General features: G+C 38.0%; 1 protein-coding gene and 1 gene segment (V, D, J or C); one reads left to right on the top strand and one right to left on the bottom strand.

Annotated features, from left to right (window-relative positions):
- Positions 1 to 21802, top strand: part of LOC105878257 (T-cell receptor gamma alternate reading frame protein-like) — a 32675-nt gene that overhangs the window by 3997 nt on the left and 6876 nt on the right. The window contains exon 2 of the C gene segment in view: positions 18917 to 18975.
- On the bottom strand, positions 681 to 3138 carry LOC142872897 (uncharacterized). The gene is given in 2 exon segments (XM_076006301.1): positions 681 to 1618; positions 1621 to 3138. Coding segments are annotated over 2 exon segments (2295 nt in total). The 5' UTR covers positions 2993 to 3138; the 3' UTR covers positions 681 to 695.

Genomic DNA, 21802 nt, shown 5'->3' on the forward strand with positions numbered 1-21802 from the left:
ACTTTTGTCTGAGAAGATGAATGGTATAATTTCTATTTTAAAACATTTTTTTCTGTATACAAAAGGAATATTTTTATTACAGTCTTTTTCAATAAAAATATGCAATGGCAGATTAGATAAACATAACCGTGTTAGATTCAATAAAAGAATAAAAAATCAGTCACAATTCTGTTAGAAAATGTGTTCTGCAATAAACAACTCACAGAACATAGGATTTATCACCACCATGTTTTAGCATTCAGTTTGTTGGTACTTGTATGTATTCCACAGGAAACAGGAATATCCTTAACCAAACTTAATATACTCTTTCTTATGAAGAATTTGGTAACAGAGTTCCATTGTAGTTTTCTTGAGAAGGCTTTTTCTTTCTCTCTCTCTCTCTCTCTCTCTCTCTCTCTCTCTCCATATATATATATATATATTTTTTTTTTTTTTTAAAAAGCTTTTTTCTAATCCACCCAATTGACTTGGTTCCTTCTCAGGATGAATGTTCCAGGATTTAATGAAGCTAGTGACAATGTGGGAAGCTTCCCTCACCTCATTCAGTGCTTTCTCAGACATCCTTTTCTGAACAATACTGTATGACATTCTGATGTGGGCATTCCTAGTTCAAATAATATACATATTTTCCTGCTGCATGGATTCAATAATGTACAATCAAACCCGACCTCAGTGAGATTTTCTCACTGTTTCTCTCAAGTGTGAATACTCTGATGCATGTTGAGCACTGATTTCTGAAAGAAGCCTTTCCCACAGACTGCACACTTGTAGGGTTTGTCTCCTGTGTGTGTTGTCTGATGTTTATTCAAATTTGACCTATTGCTAAAGGCCTTCCCACACTCAGCACACACATAAGGCTTCTCTCCTGTGTGAATTCGCTGATGCACTTGGAGCTGTGATTTCTTAGTGAAAGATTTCCCACAGTCACTGCATTCATAAGGTTTCTCCCCAGTGTGAATTCTGTGATGTGTAATCAACTCTGACTTCTGTCTAAAGGTCTTCCCACATTCAGAGCACACGTAGGGCTTTTCTCCTGTATGAGTTTTCTGGTGTTTATGGAGATTTGACCTGCTACTAAAGGCTTTCCCACACTCAGCACACACATAGGGTTTCTCTCCTGTGTGAATTGGCTGATGCACCAGGAGCTGAGACTTGGACGTGAAGGATTTCCCACAATCACTGCATTCATAAGGTTTCTCTCCAGTGTGAATTCTCTGGTGAGTAATAAAGTTTGACTTCCGGATGAAGGCTCTTCCACACTCAGTGCATACATAAGGTTTCTCTCCCGTGTGAATCTTCTGATGCACAGTGAGTATTGATTTCTGGTTGAAAGCTTTCCCACATTCATGGCATTCATATTGTCTCTCTCCAGTATGAATTTTCTGGTGTATATTGAGATGTGATTTCTGGGTGAAGGCTTTTCCACAAGTACTGCATTCATAAGGTTTCTCTCCAGTATGGATTCTCTGATGTGTAATCAAGTCTGACCTCTGAGTGAAGGCCTTTCCACATTTAGAGCCTATATAGGCTTTCTCTCCTGTGTGAATTTTCTGATGTGTAATTAGATTTGACCTGCTGGTGAATGCCTTCCCACATTTATTGCACATATAGGGTTTTCTCCTGTGTGAATTCATTTATGCACATGGAGTTGTGACTTGGAAGTAAAGAATTTCCCACAGTGACCACATTCATAAAGTTTCTCTCCAGTATGAATTATTTGATGTGCAACCAAGTGTGCCTTCCGGATAAAAGCTAGCCCACATTTCATGCATACATATGATTTTTCTCCTGTATGAATTCTCTGATGCACTGTGAGTGTTGACTTCTGAGTGAAGGCTTTTCCACAATCACTGCATTCATAAGGTTTCTCTCCAGTGTGAATTCTCTGATGTATAATCAACTCTGACCTGTATGTAAAAGCCTTTCCACATTCAGTACATATGAAAGATTTTTCTCTAATTTTAACTTTCTCATGTGTAATGAGGTTGGAACTATTATTGAAGAGCTTCCCATATTCGGTACTTACATAGGTATTCACTCTTGTGTGACTTCGTTGATGTGCCTCAAGTTTAGACTTGGAAATGAAGGGTTGCCCACAGGGACTGTATTCACGTGGTTTTTCTGCAATATGAATTCTTTGATGTGTAATCAATTCTGTCTTCTGAATGAAGACCTGTCCACATTCAATACATACATAGGATCCCTCACTTGTATCAATTTCCTCATTTATCTTGAGGGTGGAGGCTTTGCCACAATCTCTGTATTCAGGGTGTCTCTCTCCAGTATGAATTTTCTCATGTATATTGAGATCTGAGTTATAAGGGAAACCTCTCCCAGATTCACTGCATTCATAGAGATTTTCTCTGGTATGAATTCTCTGATGCCTAAAGAGAGAAGATGCTTGGAGAAGGGATTTTCCGCATTCATTGCCTTTATAGGGCTTCTCTCTTGTATGGGTTTTCTGATGTGTAATTAACTCTGACTTCTGCACAAAAGCCTTGCCACATTCAGTACATACATACAGTTTTTCTCCTATATGACCTTTCAGAAGTACCTTGAATTGTAACTTTTGGGTGAAGATCTTTTGAAATTTGTCATATTTGTAGGACTTCTCTCCAGTATATATTTTCTGATGTTGAAAGGATGTTTGTTTATAACTTAGGATTTTTCCACATTGATTATGGTCCAGTAATTTTTCTCCTGGACATCTCTGATGTAGACTCTTGCCCTGCAATGCCCATGGCTCCTTTCCTTGCTCCAACATGACCACCTCTGCTTTGGGAACTTGGTACCCCACTGAGAGCAGGTGGCTGTAGGTCTCCAGCATCACATCCTGGTAAAGGTTTCTCTGAGAGGGGTCTAGGTGCTGCCATTCCTCTCTGCTGAAATCTATAGCCACATCCCTGAAGGACACTGATCCCTCGTATGAGCTGCCATAATCCTCTGGAGCTAGAGCTGGGGATATTTGGGGTGGGGTCCAATTAGCTGGCATGGCCAACTGGGTTGCAACCCTAGTTCTCTAGGGAGCCTGAAGCTTAGTGGTCATCTGTGAACTCAAGCAGAGCTGCTGGGAAGAAGTGGGCTGGATTCTGGAGGAAGATCTGGGCCAAGTGCTCCCCAGAGACACTAAGAAACCTGGTGACGTCTTCGTTTTTCTCAGTGAACATACAGCAGCCTGCGGTTGGCTGGTACCATGGAGGAAGCTTGTCTACAGGGTGTGGGGCCAGCGTCCTGTGGGAGTTTCACTCCGAGCCTGCGTATGGCTTTCGGAGACTCAGGGCAGCGGGTCGGAGCGGGGTTCAGGGTCGTCGGCCTGGCCCATGCAGTGTCCTAGCAGGAACCTGGAGGACCTGGGTGCCATCTTCTCTGCGCGGTCCTACCCCGGACTACCTATTTTTAAAAATTTTTTGAGACATACTTTGTGGTATACGATATGGTCAATCTTAGAAAATGTCCCATGAGCTGATGGAAATAACATATATTCAGTGGTTTTGGAGGTAGAATGTTCTGTACATGTCAGTCAGCCCCATTTGTTCTAGAGTTCTGTTTAAGTCCATTTTTTCTTTGTTTATTTTTTGTTTGGAGGATATGTCCTTCTCTGTGAATGGAGTGTTGAATTCTCTGGCTACAGTGTTGCTGTTCATCATTTTGCTTAGATCAATAGGGTTTGCTTTATGAATCTGAGTGCACCTGTGTTAGATGCATACATTATTAGAATTGTTATGTCTTCTTGTTGAAATGAACCCTTCAACATTATATAGTGACCCTCTTTGTCTTTCATTACTTTTGTTGATCTGAAGATTAAGATATCTGAAATCAGAACTGCCACACCAGCTTTCTTTTGGCTTCTGTTTTCTTGAAATATTGTTTTCCATCCCTTCAGCTTAAGTCTGAATGCATTCTTGTGGGTTAGATATATTTCCCGAAGACAGCAGATAAGTGGTTTGTGTGTATTTATCCATCCGCCAGCCTATGTCTCTTTAGTGGGCAGTTCAAGTTATTCACATTTATGGAGAAAATTGATAAGTGGGGCAGAATTCTGTTCATCCTGTTGAGTTGAACTTTGTTGCTTTGTTTTCTCTCTTGAAGCATTATGGTATCTGGCCTTTGGCCTTCACTTTGGATGATTTTATATTGGTGAGTGTTTATTGTGTTTATGCATGCATAACACTCTTTTGAGTACTTCCTGGAGGGCAAGTCTTGTCTTGATGAATTCCCTCAGTCTTTGTTTGTCTAAGTAGGTCTTTATTTTCCCATAGTATACAACATTTAGTTGTGCAGGGTACAACATTCTAGGCTGGGCATTATTTTGTTTGTGAAGAGTGAGAATGGGTCCCCAGTCTCTTCTTGCTTGTAAGGTCTCAGTTGAGAATTCTGTCGTTATTCTGATGTGTTTTCCTTTGTAAGTTACCAGCTTCTTTCATCTTATGGCTCGTAGGAGGGCCTCTTTTGTGGTTATTTTGATCAGTCTGATGACCGTGTGTCATAGTGTCTTCCTGTTTGCAATGAATCTCCCAGGAGTCCTTTGAGCTTCTTGTACCTGGATATCTAGATTTTTTAGCAATGCTTGCAAGGCCTGCACAATTTTCCATTATTATAACCTAAAATAGTTTATCCAACGCTTGTGTATTTTCTTCTTCACACTCAGGGATGCCTATGATTATCAAGTTAGGTCTCTTCATACAATCCTACATTTCTTATAGGTTTTGCTCTTTTCCCTTATTTCTCTGCTCTAGCTCTGTGATTGACATATTTAACTGAAGGGTGTTATCTTCAATCCCTGAGATTCTTTCTTCTGTTTGATCTACCCTGTTGTTGAAGCTTTCCATAGTGTTTTGTAATTTCTTGAATAAATTCTTCATTTCCAGAAGTTATGTTTGATTTTTCTTTAATTTCAATTTCTTTAGTGAATGCTTCTTCCAAATCCTGGAATTTTTTTTTTTTTTTTTTTTTGTGGTTCCTTCATGTTGGTTATCCATTTTTTCTTGCATATCATTGAGTTTTCTTATAATCCATGTTCAAAATTCTTCTTATGTCATTTTGGTGTTCTGAATTTGGTTGATGTCCTTTCTTAGAGAGCTCCTGTTCCCCTTTGGGGGTGCGCTTTCCCTTTCAGTATTCATATTTCCTGTGTCTTTCTTCCTATCTCTCCCCTTTCCTCCTTAAATAAAGGATGAGAGAATGCTCCCAAAATCATTCTATGAGACCTTATCACCCTGATATCAAAACGAGAAAAAGACAAAACAAAAAAATAAAAATATAGACTAATATTTCTGATTAACATAAATGTAAAAATCCTCAACAAAATACTAGAAAATCTAGTTCAACCACACATTAAAAAGTATATTCATCATGATCAAGTGGGATTCATCCCAGGGATGCAAAGATGGTTCGACATATACAAAGCAGTCAATGTGATACATCATATCAACAGAATAAAGGACAAAAACTATATGATCATTTGAAATGATGCTTAAAAACTCAATAAAATTCAACATCCCTTCATGATAAAACCTCTCAAAATACTGGTTATAGGAAGAACTTACCTCAATACAATCAAAATCATATATGACAGATATATTTAAATGGATAGAATGAACAATATTGGATAGCACAAAAAGTGACCGTAATCAACAACATATTAGTTTATACTTTTAAATAAAGAAAAGAGTGAAACTGGAATGTTCCTAAAACAAAGAAATTATAAATGCTTGAGGTGATGGATATCCCAATTATCCTGATTTGTTTAATTTACATTGTATGCCTATATAAAAACAGCAATTGTACCCTATAAATATATGCAAATATTATGTACATATAACAATTAGAAATAAAACATTAAAAAAGGAAGGAAAGAAAAAACTGTTAGGTCCTTGTTACATTATTTTGGAGTGTTTGTACTAGGGAATATTTGCAATTTTATCATATTTAATAGTTATGGCTTTTCTTTTAACTTCTTGAGTAAATTTTATCATTTACATATATTTATGACATTATGATGTTTTCATGTTTTTTAATTCATTGGCAGAAATTTACTCATTTATATTAATTTGAATTTCTGATTCTGCCATTTTATCCCCAGTTTTCTTTCACCTGATCCTGCTAGTTGTGTAGTGTCTGGTTTTTTTTCTTTCTATTTTTACAGAAATCAGTACATTAGGTTGTCTTGCCAAAAGACCATTTGAATTTATTTGATTTGTATGGATTAATTTATGGTATTATTATTTTCTTCCCTCTACTTTTTTTGGTTTTACTAGTCTTCTGTCTCTAACTTTTTGGAATGAAAGCTGAATAAATAATTTGGAGACTTATTCTCCTGTAATTAAGACATATATAACTATAATAAAAAGGAAATAAAGTACTTAGGAATGTTCTTAACCAAGATCATGAAAGATCTCTAAAATAAGCATGAAGCACTGATAAAAGAAATTGTAGATGATGCAAACAAATGAAAAGATATATCATGCTCATCGATTGGTCAAATCAACATAGTTAGAAAGTCCATACTATGCAAAATGATTTACAGATTCAATACAATCCCCATCAAAATACCAATGCTATATTTCACAGATGTTGAAAATAATTCTACACTTTGCTTGTGACCAAAAAAGAGCCTAAATAACCAAAGCAGTCTTAAGCAGAGAAAAAAAGTAAAGAAAAGAAAACAAAACAGAAACAAATTCAGAGGAAACATGTTATCTGATTTTGAACTATACTTCAAGTTTGTAGTAACCAAAACAGCATTGTATTGGTATAAAAATAGAGACTAAACAATCAAACACAACAGAGAATCCAAATATAAAACCATTTACCTACAACCAACTGATCTTTGACAAAACAGACAAAATATACTGGGGAAAAGAAACCTTGTTGAGTAAATGGTGCTGGGAAAATTGGATAGCCACATGTGGGAGAATGAAATAGGACTCCTATCTCTTACTACATACAAAAATTAATTTAATATGGATAAAATATTTAAATGTAAGGCATGAAACCATAATAATTCTAGAAGAAAATGCAGGCAGAACTATTCTAGGTATCAGTCTAGGCAAAGAATTTATGAGTAAGATTCCAAAGGCAATTATAGAAGAAACAAAAATAATGAATGTGCAATCAAACTGAGAAACAAATCAAAGACTCAATACCCTTCACAATAGCAACAAAGAAAATAAAATACTTAGGAATATATTTAACTATGGTGGTAAAAGACTTCTGCAGGAAGAACTATGAAACACTGAGGAAGGAAATAGCAGAGGACATAAACAAGTAGAAAACCATACCATGGTCATGGATCAGCAGAATCAACATTGTTAAAATGTCTATACTACTGAAAGTCATCTACAGATTCAATACAATCCATAATAAAATAGCAACATTATTTTTCACAAATCTAGAAAAAATAATTCTATTCTTTGCATGAAACCAGAGACCCTGTATAGCGAAAGCAATCTTAAGCAAAAAGAACAAATTGGGAGGCATCACTTGACCAAACTTCAACTTGTAATACAAGGATATAGTAACCAAAACAGCATGATACTGGTCCAAGAACGGAGACATAGACCAATGGAATAGAACTGAGAACTCAGATATAAAACCATCTTCTTACAGCCATCTAATCTTTGACAAAGCAGCCACAAACATACTTTGGGGAAAAGAATCCTTATTCAATAAATGGTGCTGGGAAACCTGAATAGCCACATGTAGAAGACTGAAACACGATCCACACCTCTCACAAAAATCAACTCATGATGGATAACAGACGACTTAAACCTAAGGCATGAAACTATAAGAATTCTAGAAGAAAATGTTGGGAAAATTCCTATAGACATTGGCCTAGGCAAAGAATTTATAAAGAAGACCGCAAAGGCAATCACAGCAACAACAAAAATATGTAAATGGGACCTGTTCCAATTAAAAAGCTTCTGCACGGCCAAGGAAACTATCATGAGAGCAAACAGAATGGGAGAAAATATTAGCATGTTACACTTCCATAAAGCGCTGATAACTAGAGTCTATGTAGAACTCAGCATAATCAGCAAGAAAAAATCAAACAGCCCTATCAAATATGGACAAAGGGCATGAATAAGAACTTTTCAATAGAATATACACTAATGGCCAACAAACATATGAAAAAAATGCTCAACATCTCTAATCATCAGGGAAATGAAAATCAAAACCACAATGAGATATCACTTAACTCCAGTGAGAACGATCTTTATCCAAAAATCCCAAAACAATTAAGGTTGGCATGGATGCAAAGAGATAGGAACACTCATACACTACTGGTAAGACTGCAAAGTAGTACAACCTCTGTGGAAAGTAACACAGAGATACATTCAAAGAGCTACAAGTAGAACTACCATTTGATCCAGCAATTGCATTACTGAGCATCTACCCAAAAGAACCAAAGACATTCTATAGAAAGTCTTCTGCACTAGAATGTTTATATAGTAGCACAATTCACAGTTGTAAAGATGTGAAAACAACTCAAGTGCCCATAAATACATTAGTGGATTAATAAAATATAGTATATGCATATCATGGAATTCTACTCAGCCACAAAAAACAATGGTGATATAGCACCCCTTGTATTATCCTGGGTAGAGCTGGAACCCATTCTGCTATGTGAAGTATCACAAGAATGGAAAGACAAGCACCATATGTACTCACCATCAAATTAGGATTTTTTGATCAACACTTCAGTGCACATATAATAATAACATTCACCAGGTGTCAGGCAGGTGGGAAAGGGGAGGAGGGAATTGTTATATACACACCTAATGCTTGTGGTGTGCATCATCATGGAGACGGACATGCTTGAAGCTCTGACTTGGGTGGTGCAAAGACAATGTATGTAACCTAAGTATTTATATCCCAATAATATGCTAAAATTAAAAATTAAAAAATAAATAATAAAATAAAACAAAAATAAAGAAAAATGAAATAAAAATAAAATAAAGAAAAATAATTTTTTTTGCCTAGCCATACAAAACAAAACAAAAATAATCAATCTGAATTCATTAAACTAAAACACTTATACACAGCAAAAGAAATAATCAACAGAACATATAAACAACCAACTAATGGGGGAAAATATTCACAAATTATGAGTCTGATGAAGGGCTAATATCCAGACTCTACAAATAAGTCAATCAAATCAGCAAGAATAAAAAGCATTAAAATTCAGCAAAAGACATGAACAGAAGCTCTTCAAAAGAAGATAGATAGGGGAGGGGAGTGAGATGGCAGATCAGAGACATCACCAGCCAGAGCATCACAGTAAGAAGGAGAGGTTTTAGATCAAAGGGTAGAAACAAACAGACAGGCAAGTGTAGATTGAATGAAGGTCTAAAGGAGGGGTGCCAGAAACCACAGGAGATTCCATGGGAAGAGGTTGCGGAGCATAACTGAAAGGAGAAAGGCATCAGTTGAGGGTTCCCCTGAAAGGCATGGAGATCAGGGAGAAGGGTATGTAGAGCAGTTAGTTTCTTCCTCCTTTGCATCTCAGACTGTTGGGAGTCTCCTGAGCTGCTGGAGAGACTTTCTGCCCACATGAACCCAAAGACTGCTTCTGCCAGTGAGTTAGGAGCTTCTTGAAGAAGCTGGGTGCCTGCCACCCCACAGGTCAGAGCTGGACAGCAGGGACCATATTGCTTCTCTACCCACCATTCACCTTTGTCCTCCCCAGGGGGCTTAAACTCCTCAGCTTCTGTCTTGCTCATTCCCACACAGATATTTCCCAACCTTGGCCCAGATTGCAGGAGCCACAGTGTTATAGTATGTCCTGGATGGTCTGTGTGACTCAAGAGCCTGGCCATTCTGGGGGATTGCCTCCTAGAGAGAGGCTCAGAGACAACCAGAGTGTGGACTTTCCTCCACCCAGACTCTTTTTCTCCCCTTCCTATCCCCCACCTATGGCTGCCATGAGAGACAATTGAACCACCACATGGAAGCTCCACAGAGAGTAGGGCTCAGACCTTTCCTTTTGGGGTCCTGGAGTTGACTCAGGGTGCTCAAATGTGAGTTCCCTGCCCTCTGGCCTTCAGTAATGCTACTTACCTGGCTGCCCCAGAGTGATCAGGGCACACTTGGAGGTAGAGGGACATAAAAGCAGTTTGGGCACCCTGTGGGTGACTCAGGACCAGAATGTTCCTCATTGGCATTGTCAGGGATTGATCTCTGGGGCTCCAGGGATGGACCCCAGGCCAGATCCCATACTCCCAGGACTCAGTCCAATTGCTTGGGAGCACAGAGGGAAGATTTGAGAAGTAAACCTGGGAGGGAAAGGGAGCCCATGTGGGCAGAACTAACAAGAGTATGCAGTACAAGTCTGAGCTGCAGCAACCATCCCCCCACAGGAAAGCTAGCTTTCAGTCTGAGGTGGTTCCTGGGCCAAGGAAGTTCAAGTTCAAGTTCAACTCAAGTCACCATTGCTGGCAAGCTCAGAAAGTTTGGGTGCCTGTTGCAACCAGACACTAGTAGCAGACTTGTAAGTGAGGGGAGGAGGGAGAAGAGCAAAACTCACTCCCAATAGCCTATTGGTGAAATGCAGATGACCCCTTCCCCATCAGCAGTCTTTCCAGTTTGGTGTTGCTACATCAGCCCCCTTCCCTGCAACTTTCCCTAGGGACCTGGGAGCCTCTGATCCTTGCTGAGACAGTTCTAGGACCTACATCTGTGGAGCATGAAGGCAAGCTCCCCTGAAGTACCACCACCCAACCTCACACTTCCACCCACCTCTGCTGTTGTGGGGAATAGGCAATCCCCTGGGAGCTACAGGGTGCCTGCCACTGCCTGGGACATTTCAGTGCTTCTCCTGATGGGCTAGAGCAAATTATAGGCACCACAGGAAAACATTGCAGTTGGCTCTTTCTTGTAAGCATCGACTACTGACAGGGAGAAAAACTGCATAGCCCATTACAGCATCTACTGAATCAAAAACATAGGGAGTGGCTGATTCTTACTCTCAAGCACTACCCACTATCTCAGAGATTGAGCTGGGGGGTCCCAATACAATTCACACTGCTGGGGGGAGGGGGAGACAGCAGAATAGAGGCAGCTCGCAGGGGCACCCCTTTTTAGGAAAGGAATAAATGTTGCAGGGTGGCTTGAGCTGGGAGGGGTCTCCCCCCTCCACTGTAGACCTCTGGACTGATTGGGGAGACACAACACAGAAAGTAGGCACAGAAGAGAGCTGGTAGGTGCCAATCCTGGGTTTCTGCAGCTGTTGCCATGCTTGTTATTCTTGTGCATGGTGCCAGGTCTGCTCAGTGCTCAGCTTTCCAGCAGTAGCCTTTGCATCAACCCTGCTGGGCCAGGGAGGGAGCAGATAGAACTGACATTTCCCTGTGTTGTGTCCTGTGATGGGAGCTGAGCACCCCTTCTCCATGCATGGGATCTGAATAGAAGAAGAACCTCAGATACCACAGGCACTAGCTGGGAAGCCTTGTGCCAGTGCCTAAGCAGGTCCTAGGTATGGGGAAGGAGAACCTCAGCCAACCAGCAGCCCTGGCCCACCTCTGAAGTCCCTAGGACACTGAAACAGCCCCTTGTCTTTGCGACTGGGCATTAGCAGTCTCCACACTGGTGGAAGAGCCTTCCATCTATGCTGCTCTGTATCATAATCCCCTGGTATAGCCCTGAGCCTCTCACTGTGCCTGAGCCAGAGGCTTTGCCCCTGTAGCTCCAGAGCCCCTGCCAAGTCTGAGACACCACCCCAAGATTCTAGATTTGTGCCTGGGCCCCAGTAGTCTATGACTGATTCTCTACCACTGCCACTGGGCTGGCAGAACCTGCTCTAGGTCCAACACTTCACCAGGAACACCCCCAACCCTTAGCAGCCATTATTCCTGGACCTGGTTCAAGCAAATGCCCATAACCTGGTCACCCAGGACCACTGCCTAAATAGACTCACTCAGTTGTCATTGTCACCTCCATTGGGTGACCCCAGCTGGAGCAATCCTCCACAATTACCATGGAGATGGTCACATCCTTATCCCAACTCAAAGTTCCAATAATGAGCTGGGGAAAAACCCTTCAGCCCACACCAAGATCATCCAGCACTGGCTTGAACTATGACAAGCATAAGGGCATGGGTCATAACAGAATCACTGTTCTACATGTTTTCAGATCATGTGCCCCTCCTCTGATGGGTCAAAATTCCTGGGTAGGATATTAAAGCACAACATAGTGTCCTCCCATTCCCCTAACTAAACAGGAGAGTTCCAACCAAAGGAGAAAAGGTGTCCTGCAATTCTTTTAACCCAGAGCTAAGAGAGAAGGAGCCAGATGAGAAGAAGCCACCAAACAAACCCTGACAACATAAAAAACAAAATGTTCAACACCTTATGGGATTACAATGGATTCACAGTAGTGGACTCTAATCACAAAGGAATTGCTGAAATGACATAAATGGAATTCAGATTGTAGATGGCAAACAAGATGAATGAAATTGAAGAGAAAGTTAAAAACCAACAAAAAGAAGCCAAAAAATATTTCAGGAAATTGATGAAAAAACTTAAAAAGTCACTAGAGAACTATACAACATAATGAAGAATATAATAGAACTTTAAAAAAATGAGTCATTCAGGGAGTTTCAAAATGTAGTTGAAAGCTATAACAACAGGGTAAACCAAGGAGAAGAAAGAATCTCAGAATTTGAGGACAAGGCTCTTGATATAATCCAGTCATTCAAAGAGGCAGAGAAGAGTATTAAAAAGTCCAAGTGATCACTGAGAGAGATATGGGACACTGTGAAGTGTACAAATATTTGAAATATAGGTATCCTGAGGGTGAAGATGAAACAGCTAAAGGCATGGAAAATCTGTTTGAGGAAATCATTGAGGAAAACTTCCCAGACGTAGCCAGAAATTTAGACATACAGATACAAGTTGAACATTGAACACTATATTGAATACTGGGAAGATTCATAGCATATAGATCATCTCCAAGACACACAGTAATCAAATGGCCTAAGTTAAAATGAAGGAGCAAATTCTGTAAGCAGCAAGATAAAAGCATTATATAAGCTGCAAAGGAAAACCCATCAGGAGAACTGCAGGCTTCTCAGCAGAAACCTTATGAACCATAAGGGATTGGGGCCTCATCTTCAATCTTGTTCAGCAGAACAACTGACTGCCTAGAATTTTGCATCTTGCAAAAGTAAGATTCACAATTGATGGAGAAATTTAAGTCTTTTAAAGACAAGCGAACACTGAGGAAATTTATCATGACCAGACCAGCACTGCAGGAAATACTCAAAACTGTATTATACATGAATAAGCAAAATAAATACCTACCATTGTAAAATAACTGCCTAAAAGTAAAAATCATAGCTTTTATAAAACGATAGCACAAGAGGACCAACAAAGTAATAAGGTACCACCCAACATGATAAACAGATCAGCATCCCACATATCAATTCTATCATTCAATGTTAATGGTCTGAATGTTCCATTCAAAAGACATGGGCTGGATGAATGTAAAAAAAAGAAAAAGAAAAGAAAAACACACAACCCAAGTATCTGCTGTCCCCAGGAAAAAAGTCTCTATATCACAAGGACACTCACAGACTCAACGTGAAAGAATGGAAAAAAATATTCCACGCAAATGGAAATAAAAAGAGAGCAGGTGTGGCTGTTATCATATCCGATAGAATTGATTTTAAATCAACAAATGTAAACAAAGACAAATAAAAATTTTTCCCTTTAGAAATGGCAAAGGGAGAATTTCAACAAGAAAACATAACAATTTTAAATATATGTGCCCCTAACACAGGGTCTCTTAGATTCATAAAGTAAATTCTATTAGAGGTAAGCAAAGTTATAAATAACACCATCATAATTGCCAGGGACCTCAACACCCCACTCTCAAAGCAGACAAATCATCACAGCAGAAAACAAAGAAACAATGGACTTAAACAAGACTGTAAGTCAAATGGACCTAATAGACATTTACAGAATATTCCAACAACTGAATATACAACTACTGAATATACATTCTTCTTTTCAGCATAAGGGATGTTCTCCAAGATTGATTATATCTTGGGCTACAAAACAAGTCTCAACAAATTCAAAGAAATGGAAATCACACCACACATCCTCTCAGATCACAGTGGAATAAAACTAGAAAACAATCGCAAGAGAAACACTCAATCCTACACAGAATTATGTATATTAAACAATGTGCTGCTGAATGACTACTGAGTCAAAAATGAAATTAGGATGAAAATTGAAAGATTTCTTGAACTGAACCACAAAGGGAACACAAGCTATCAAAATCTATGGGATTCAGCAAAAGCATTCCTCAGGGGGAAATTAATAGTCTTAAAAGCCTACATCAAAAGGATCACAAATTAACCATCTAATGTGACATCTCAAGGAAATAGAAAATGAAGAGTAAACCAAACCAAAAGCCAGCAGAAGAAAGGAAATAACAAAGGTCTAAGCAGAACCAAATGAAACAGAAAATAAATAAAAAAAGTAACAGACCAACTAAACAAAATGTTGTTTCTTTGAAAAAATAAACAAAACTGACAGACCTCTTGCTATATTACCCAGGAATAGAAGAGAAAGGACCCAAATAAGCTCAATCAGAATTTAAAAAGGAGATATTACAAGTGATACCACAGAAATACAAAACATCATCCATGAATACTATGAAAATCTCTTTGCATATAAACTAGAAAATATAGAGGAAAGGAACAAATTCCTGGACACACAAAACCTCCCAAGACTCAATCAGAAAGAAATACAATTTGTGAACAAATCAATAATGAGCAGTGAAATCAAAGCAATAATAAAAATTCTTCCAATAAAAATAACCCCAGACCAGATGGATTCAAATCAAATTCTTTCAGATCTACAAAGAAGACCTGGTAACCACACCACAGAAATTATTGCATAACATCAAGAAGAAGAGAATTCTCCCCAACTCAGTCTATGAAGCCACTATCACCTTGATACCAAAGTCAGGAAAGGACTCAAAAAGAGAGAAAAATTACAGACCAATATCCCTTATAAAATATAGATGCAAAAATCCTCAATAAAACACTGGCAAACCAAATTAATAGCATATCAAACAAAGAATCCACCATGACCCAGTGGGCTTTATTCCAGGGATGCAAGGATGGTTCAACATACAGAAATCAATGAATGTGATTCATAACATAAATAGAAGCAAAAACAAAGACCACATGATTATCTCAATAGATGCAGAGAAAGCATTTGACAAAATCCATCACCCTTTCATTATAAAAACTCTCATCAACTAGGCATAAAAGAAATATATCTCAAAATTATAAAAGCCATATTTGCCAAACCCATAGCCAACATCATGCTGAATGGGGAAAAGTTGGAAACATTTCCCCTAAGAACCAGAACAACACAAGAGCACACACTTTCACCACTTACATTCAACATAATGCTGGAAGTCCTAGCCAGAGCAATCAGGCAAGAGCAAGAAATAAAGAGTATTTATATTGGGAAAGAAGAGGACAAACTATTGCTTTTTGCTGACAATATGATCTTATATCTAGAAAACCACAAAGATTCCGCCAACAGATTCCTGGAATTGATGAATAAATTCAGCAAAGTCTCAGGCTACAAAATCAGTATACACAAATTAGTAGCATTTCTAGATATCAATAACTGTAAAGCTGAGAGTCAAGTAAAAGGCATTCCGTGTAACCAAAATATTTTTGCCCCCATAATATTCTGAAATAAATAAATAAATAAAATATGGCTTAGGATTCAAAAAAATATCATAAACACTAGCCACAAAGAAAAAAAATACTTAGGAATATACTTAACCAAAGAGGTGAAAGATCTCTACAAGGAGAATGATGAAACACTGAAGAAAGAAACCACAGATGGCACCTAAGTGGACACATAGGTACTACAGTAATAGGGTATTGGGCAGGTGGGAGGGGGGAGGGGGCGGGTATATACATACATAATGAGTGAGATGTGCACCATCTGGGGGATGGTCATGATGGAGACTCAGACTTTTGGGGGGAGGGGGGGAAATAGGCATTTATTGAAACCTTAAAATCTGTACCCCCATAATATGCCAAAAGAAAAAAAAAAAAAAAAACTTAAAAAAAAAAAAAAAAAAGAAACCACAGATGACAAATATAAATGGAAAAACATATCATCATTATGGATTGGTAGATTCAACATTGTTAAAATGTCCATACTACCCAAAGTGATTTACACATTCAATGCAATCCCCATCAAAATACCAATGTCATATTTCACAAACCTAGACAAAAATAATTCTATACTTCATTTGAAACCACAAAAAGCCTGTATAGTCAAATCAATCTTGAGCAAAAAGAAGAAATCTAGAGGCATCACATTACCAGACTCCAAACTATACTACAAGGCTATAGTAACTGAACATCATGATATTGGTACAAAAATAGAGACATAGACCAATGGAACAGAACAGAGAACCCAGATATGAAACTATTCACTTAAAACTAATGGATCATTGGCAAAGCAAACAACACACTGGGGAAAGGAAACTCTATTTAATCATTGGTGCTGAGAAAACTGGATAGCAACATGCAGAAGAATGAAATAGGATCCCTATTTGTCACCCACTCACAAAAACTAATTCAAGATGAATAAAAGACTTAAATGTAAGGCATGAAACCATAAGAGTTCTAGAAGAAAATGTAGTAAAAACTTTTCTAGATATTGGCCTAGGCAAAGAATTTGTGACTAAGACCCCAATGGCAATTACAATAACAAAAATGAATAAGTTGGACTTGATTAAATTAAAAAGCTTCTGCACAGTTAAGGAAATAATGACAAGAACAAATAGACAACATACATGATATAAAAAAATTTATAAACTATATATCTAATAAAGGGATAATATCATGAATCTACAAAGTACTCAAGCAAATCAGCAACAAACAAACAACCCGATTACGAAGTGGGCAAAAGACATGGACAAAAGCTTTTCAAAAAAAGATAGACAAATGGCCAAAAAACATATGAAAAAATTCTCAATGCTACTAATCATCAAGAAAATGCAAATTAAAACTACAATGAAATACCACCTTACTCCTGTTAGAATGACACTTGTTAAAAAGTCCCAAATTAATATACACTGGCATGGATGCAGAGAGAAAAGAATGCTTATACATGGTTAGTGGAACTTCAAATTATCACAGCCTCTATGGAAAATGGTATGGAGATCCTTTAATAAACTAAAAGTAGACCTACCATTTGATGGACCGATCCTACTTCTGGGTATCTACCCAAAGGAAAAGAAATCATTTTACCAAAAAGACATATGTGTGTGAATGTTTATTGCAGCACAATTCACAATTGCAAAGATGTGGAATCAACCCAAGTGCCCATCAATTCATAAGTGAATTTACAAAATGTGGTATATGTATACCATGAAATACTACTCAGCCAAAAGAGATGGTGAATTAATGTCTTTTGTAACTAGACATTTTGTAAATGTCTTTGGTTGGAAATAGAGACCATTATCCTAAGTGACATACCAGAAGAGTGGAAAAACAAACACCACATGTACTCTCTAATTAATTGGAATCAACTGATGGACACAAATGGGCACAGAGGGAAGTAAAAGTCATTGGAAAGCATGCAGAGGGGAGGAAGGTGGAAGGGATGAGCAAAAACCTACCTAACAGGTGCTATGAACAATATCTGGGTGATGGACACACTTAATTGCCATGACTCAAGCATTACAAAAGTGATCCATGTAACAAAAACATTTGTACCCTCTTAATATTTTGAAATTTTAAAAAAAGTTCAAAAAAAAGAAAAGGAACTGAATGGGCATCATTCCATCTGCAATATGTGCGAAGTGTAATGGACAGCTCCATGTAGTGATAACTTTGAATTCTTACTTTAAAAACAAGCCCTCTCTGAACATAGTTTTCATTCAGCCTGGTGGTACTTCTTAGTTAGGCTGGGGGCTGTGAGCTGCTGTGGATGGGCAGTTGCCCACTGTGAGCACATTCGTACCGTCATCCCTGGGGACAGAGACTGTGTCCTGCCTATGGGTTTTAGGTTGGAACAGGATGGATCTGGAGTCAACAGGTGGTTATCAGGCCCTGTCCTTAGTTCTTGAAACTGGATCCCTCATGTGTACTCAGGGAAATGACTCTGCCATAAGATTTCAGAACAGCCTCCAAGAGGCCCTTCTTTCAACATATTGGAGAACTGGATTTTTCTTCATGGTATAGTTTAAATAAGAAATCTATTACTTCCTGGGAGATAGAATTCTACATATTTCTTCTGTTATTTCTAGGAAAGATAATAAGGCGTCACTGAACATATTTCCTCACTTGGCATTGCCCTGGTCGCCAAATGGTAGAAGTGGGTTTTTGAAAATGGAGACCTTCTTTCACATTTCTCAAGTATATCTGTGTTGGGGCAGCTGCATTTTCAGTTACCAAAGTGTTTCCTCCTTTCAGAAATATACTCCCAAATTGCTTATGTAGAGGCCCTGGTATTCATGAGAACACAAGTGCCTTTTCTTTGATGTGATCTCTGTGCGGTTTCAACACAATTGAACACCTGGAAATTAAAAAAAAAAAAAAAAACAAAAAAAAAACTTAACTCTCTGAATACTTTTCCTGGTAATTTAGAAAAGTAGTAGGTTGATCATCTGGGCTTGCTCTCTTCTTCTCCTTCTCTTACCCTTTCCATTTTCTGTTGGTGCTTTTCAAGAACTACTGCCTTAGTGGAAAACAGGCAATTTATGAGGTCAATGTACAAGTGAAAGTTACAAATTGTCAGATGTCACAAAACCTGTATTCAAGGACTTCCAAAAGAGCCCAGAAAAGATTGTCAGTACAGAGTTGTGAAACTGCTGTTCACATCATGAAGGCTAAAAGGCTGGCATTTTTGTAGAAGCTTTGACTCATGTGACAGCGAACCTCAATCAAGACATTTTCAGATGCGACTAAACTCACAGTAATTCCCCCTGGTAAGTAACTTTTTATTTTCCCTATTTTTACTCTAGTAATAAAAAACTGATATATGATTTTTAGACAGTCAACCTTTTCTGACTCTGTCACATTCTTAGCTTCAGTAAATAAACAGCAATTTTGCAGGTACAGACTACTGGGTATGGAAACAAAACGGATTTATAAATGCTTTATTTCCTTTCCTGTCCTGTAAGTGGATTGAAATCCTACTTTTCAAATATACTCAGGCTAGGAATTAAAATGTTTTGAGGACCACATCCGTGGGTTATTGATCCAAGATACTTTTTTGTAGGTCTTTTAAGTGAGAGATATCAAAATGGAATTTTGTTGATTATGTCTTCTCTCTAGTTTGAGATATAACATAATTCTGCTTTCTCCCGATAATCCGTAACACATGTATTATCAGTTTTGGTCTCATCCCTAGCAGCAGTGCAAAAACATTCATCCTTATAGTAGATTAATATAGAACACCAGTACATACACTTCTTACTTCTCTAGTTTCCTAGAGGGTAGGCTGAGATCAGTCAAATTCCTGCTATTGTGACTCTAGTTATATTGTCAGGAGATGATGGCTCAGTTTAATAGAATTTACAAGTTCAATGAGCTATTTCAGCTCCAAGGTAAAGGAAAAGACTCTTCATCTTGCATCTTCACTTGTTCATTTGTTCTCTCAACAAATATTTATTGAAAACCGTTTTTGTCTTGGATGCTGGAGATAACAGGCTAAACAAGACACAATTCCGGCACTCTCAAGCTACCAGTCTAGTGACTAAGGTTTCTAGATTCTGCCTTGATTGGGCCCTACCTGTGTACTTTGGCCTGTGGCTGCCAGAGAGGTCTTTGGTTTATGAACTCATGTCCTTTCTTTGTGTAGCAGTCACTGCTTGTAAAACTCCTTATAAAAACTATATGTTGTGTTTGCTGAAAGAATTTGATGAAATGGATCAACATTATTATCTCTTTAAAGAGAGAATTTATATTAGCTAATATTGACAGAGGGGTAGACACCATACTAAATATTTTCAGCTGTTATTTCATTCCTCAACAGCCCTATACAGGAGATTCTCTTATTCCCATTTCACAGATGAGGAAACTGAGGCTTAGAGAAGTTCAGGTACTTTTCTAGTCACATAACTAGTTATTGTGGCAAAGTTTGGCATGTCTATTCCAGAGTGCATGGTCTGGACCATTATGTGATATTTAGAGATATTAAGTCAAGTGTTTATATTCTATTTCCTCTTTGATAGCCTGACCTTTTAAGTAGACTCTTTAACTTACTATTTAATTAGTAACAGCTTACAATTTGTATTAGTACTCATAAATGAACACAATGCTTATACTTCTAATTATAGCACTAAAATTACATCTCTCTCCACAAAAAATTATAAAAGTCATATTGAATATGCTTTTATTAAATATTCTTAATATAATTCTTAAGGTATTTCTCTGCAGTGATGAGTCATTTTGATACCATTCCACTCAATTATCTTTCTGTATTGGTATCATATATGCAGAAATATTGAAGCTGGTAAAGGAGCTATTGCAGCTGTACTAAATTGCCCTAGCAATTGCATAACACAGAGCTTCCTGGGATAATCTGTTGGGCAGCTTAGGATTTTAATTCAATGCTCTGGAAGCTGTAAAGCTATTTTTCAACTCAGAAAAGGAGCAGTCTTTCAGCAGTAATGAGTGACTAGCTTAAGAGTTCATCATTCAGAATTCATTTTCTATAACAAGTCATCTTGTCTACTATTAATGGGAAGTTGCCCACTGTGGATAATGATTTGGCAAAGAGGTTACTTTAAAATCAGTCCAGATACTCATTCCTCCATACATATGAATCACAAAGGAACCTATAAATCATGCCTATTATACATTTACTAAGTGTTCAAACCTGAAACTCCTATTATCATTTCTTAAAAATTGAGGCCATATTAATTTACTCTAAATTACACTCTAGCACAAGAACTTATTTCTTGTGTGAAAACCCTATAAGGGAGGAGACTTAGAAGATTCAGGCAAAGTTATGAGAAAAGGTAAAATCAGACTCTCAAACCTGTGCGATTAAAGAAGAGAGAAGGTAGAACCCAAACCTCCCAGGCAGAGTGGGGTCAGTTCTTAAATTCCTGATTGTATTCTGATCTCTTGTGATTTTCTTTGAGCTGAGTCTTGGCTTAATGTCATTAGGGCCAGTTTGTATGTATTTACATACATATTGAAAAAATCAGTTCAATCTTAAAAAAAAGCACAAAGAGAGATTTTTATGAAGGCTTTTCAGGTGGTGGGTAAATGGATGGCAGAAATATCAAGGTGTTTGGCACTGGCACAAAGCTCATCGTCACAGGTATGTTTTCTGTAACTTCTGCAGGGTGAAGTAGGGAGGAGAGGCAGGCAGGTGGGTGCTGGCTCACAACTTTCTCCTGGCTTGGTCGCTAATCATGGTGGGAGCTCCAGAGAGGTAGGGTGACTTGGTCAAGGTCTTAGGAGTCTGGACTCTAAGCATGGGAGACCTTAACAGGGAGCTTGGAGTCACTGTAGATCCCCAAGGGATGGGGACCTTGTGTCCCATTGGTGTCTCTCTGCCGAAAGTTTTGTAAACAAGTTTAGGTTATATTTCATTTATTCAAATCTAAAAATAATCAATGGTAAACAATGAAAAAGGTAAAAAAAAAAAAAAGCTAAACTTGTCATTTGGTCACAGAAGGATTAAATATTTAGTGATTTAATATTAACAGGATGCTTAATATTCAATGTCAGAATATTTTGCTGTGTGGCCATATTCAAGAATGATATAAGCTACATTTATTTGTTGTTGTTGTTTAATTC

The sequence above is a fragment of the Microcebus murinus genome, chromosome 9 (assembly GCF_040939455.1).
Source record: "Microcebus murinus isolate Inina chromosome 9, M.murinus_Inina_mat1.0, whole genome shotgun sequence".
Taxonomy (NCBI): Eukaryota; Metazoa; Chordata; class Mammalia; order Primates; family Cheirogaleidae; genus Microcebus; species Microcebus murinus.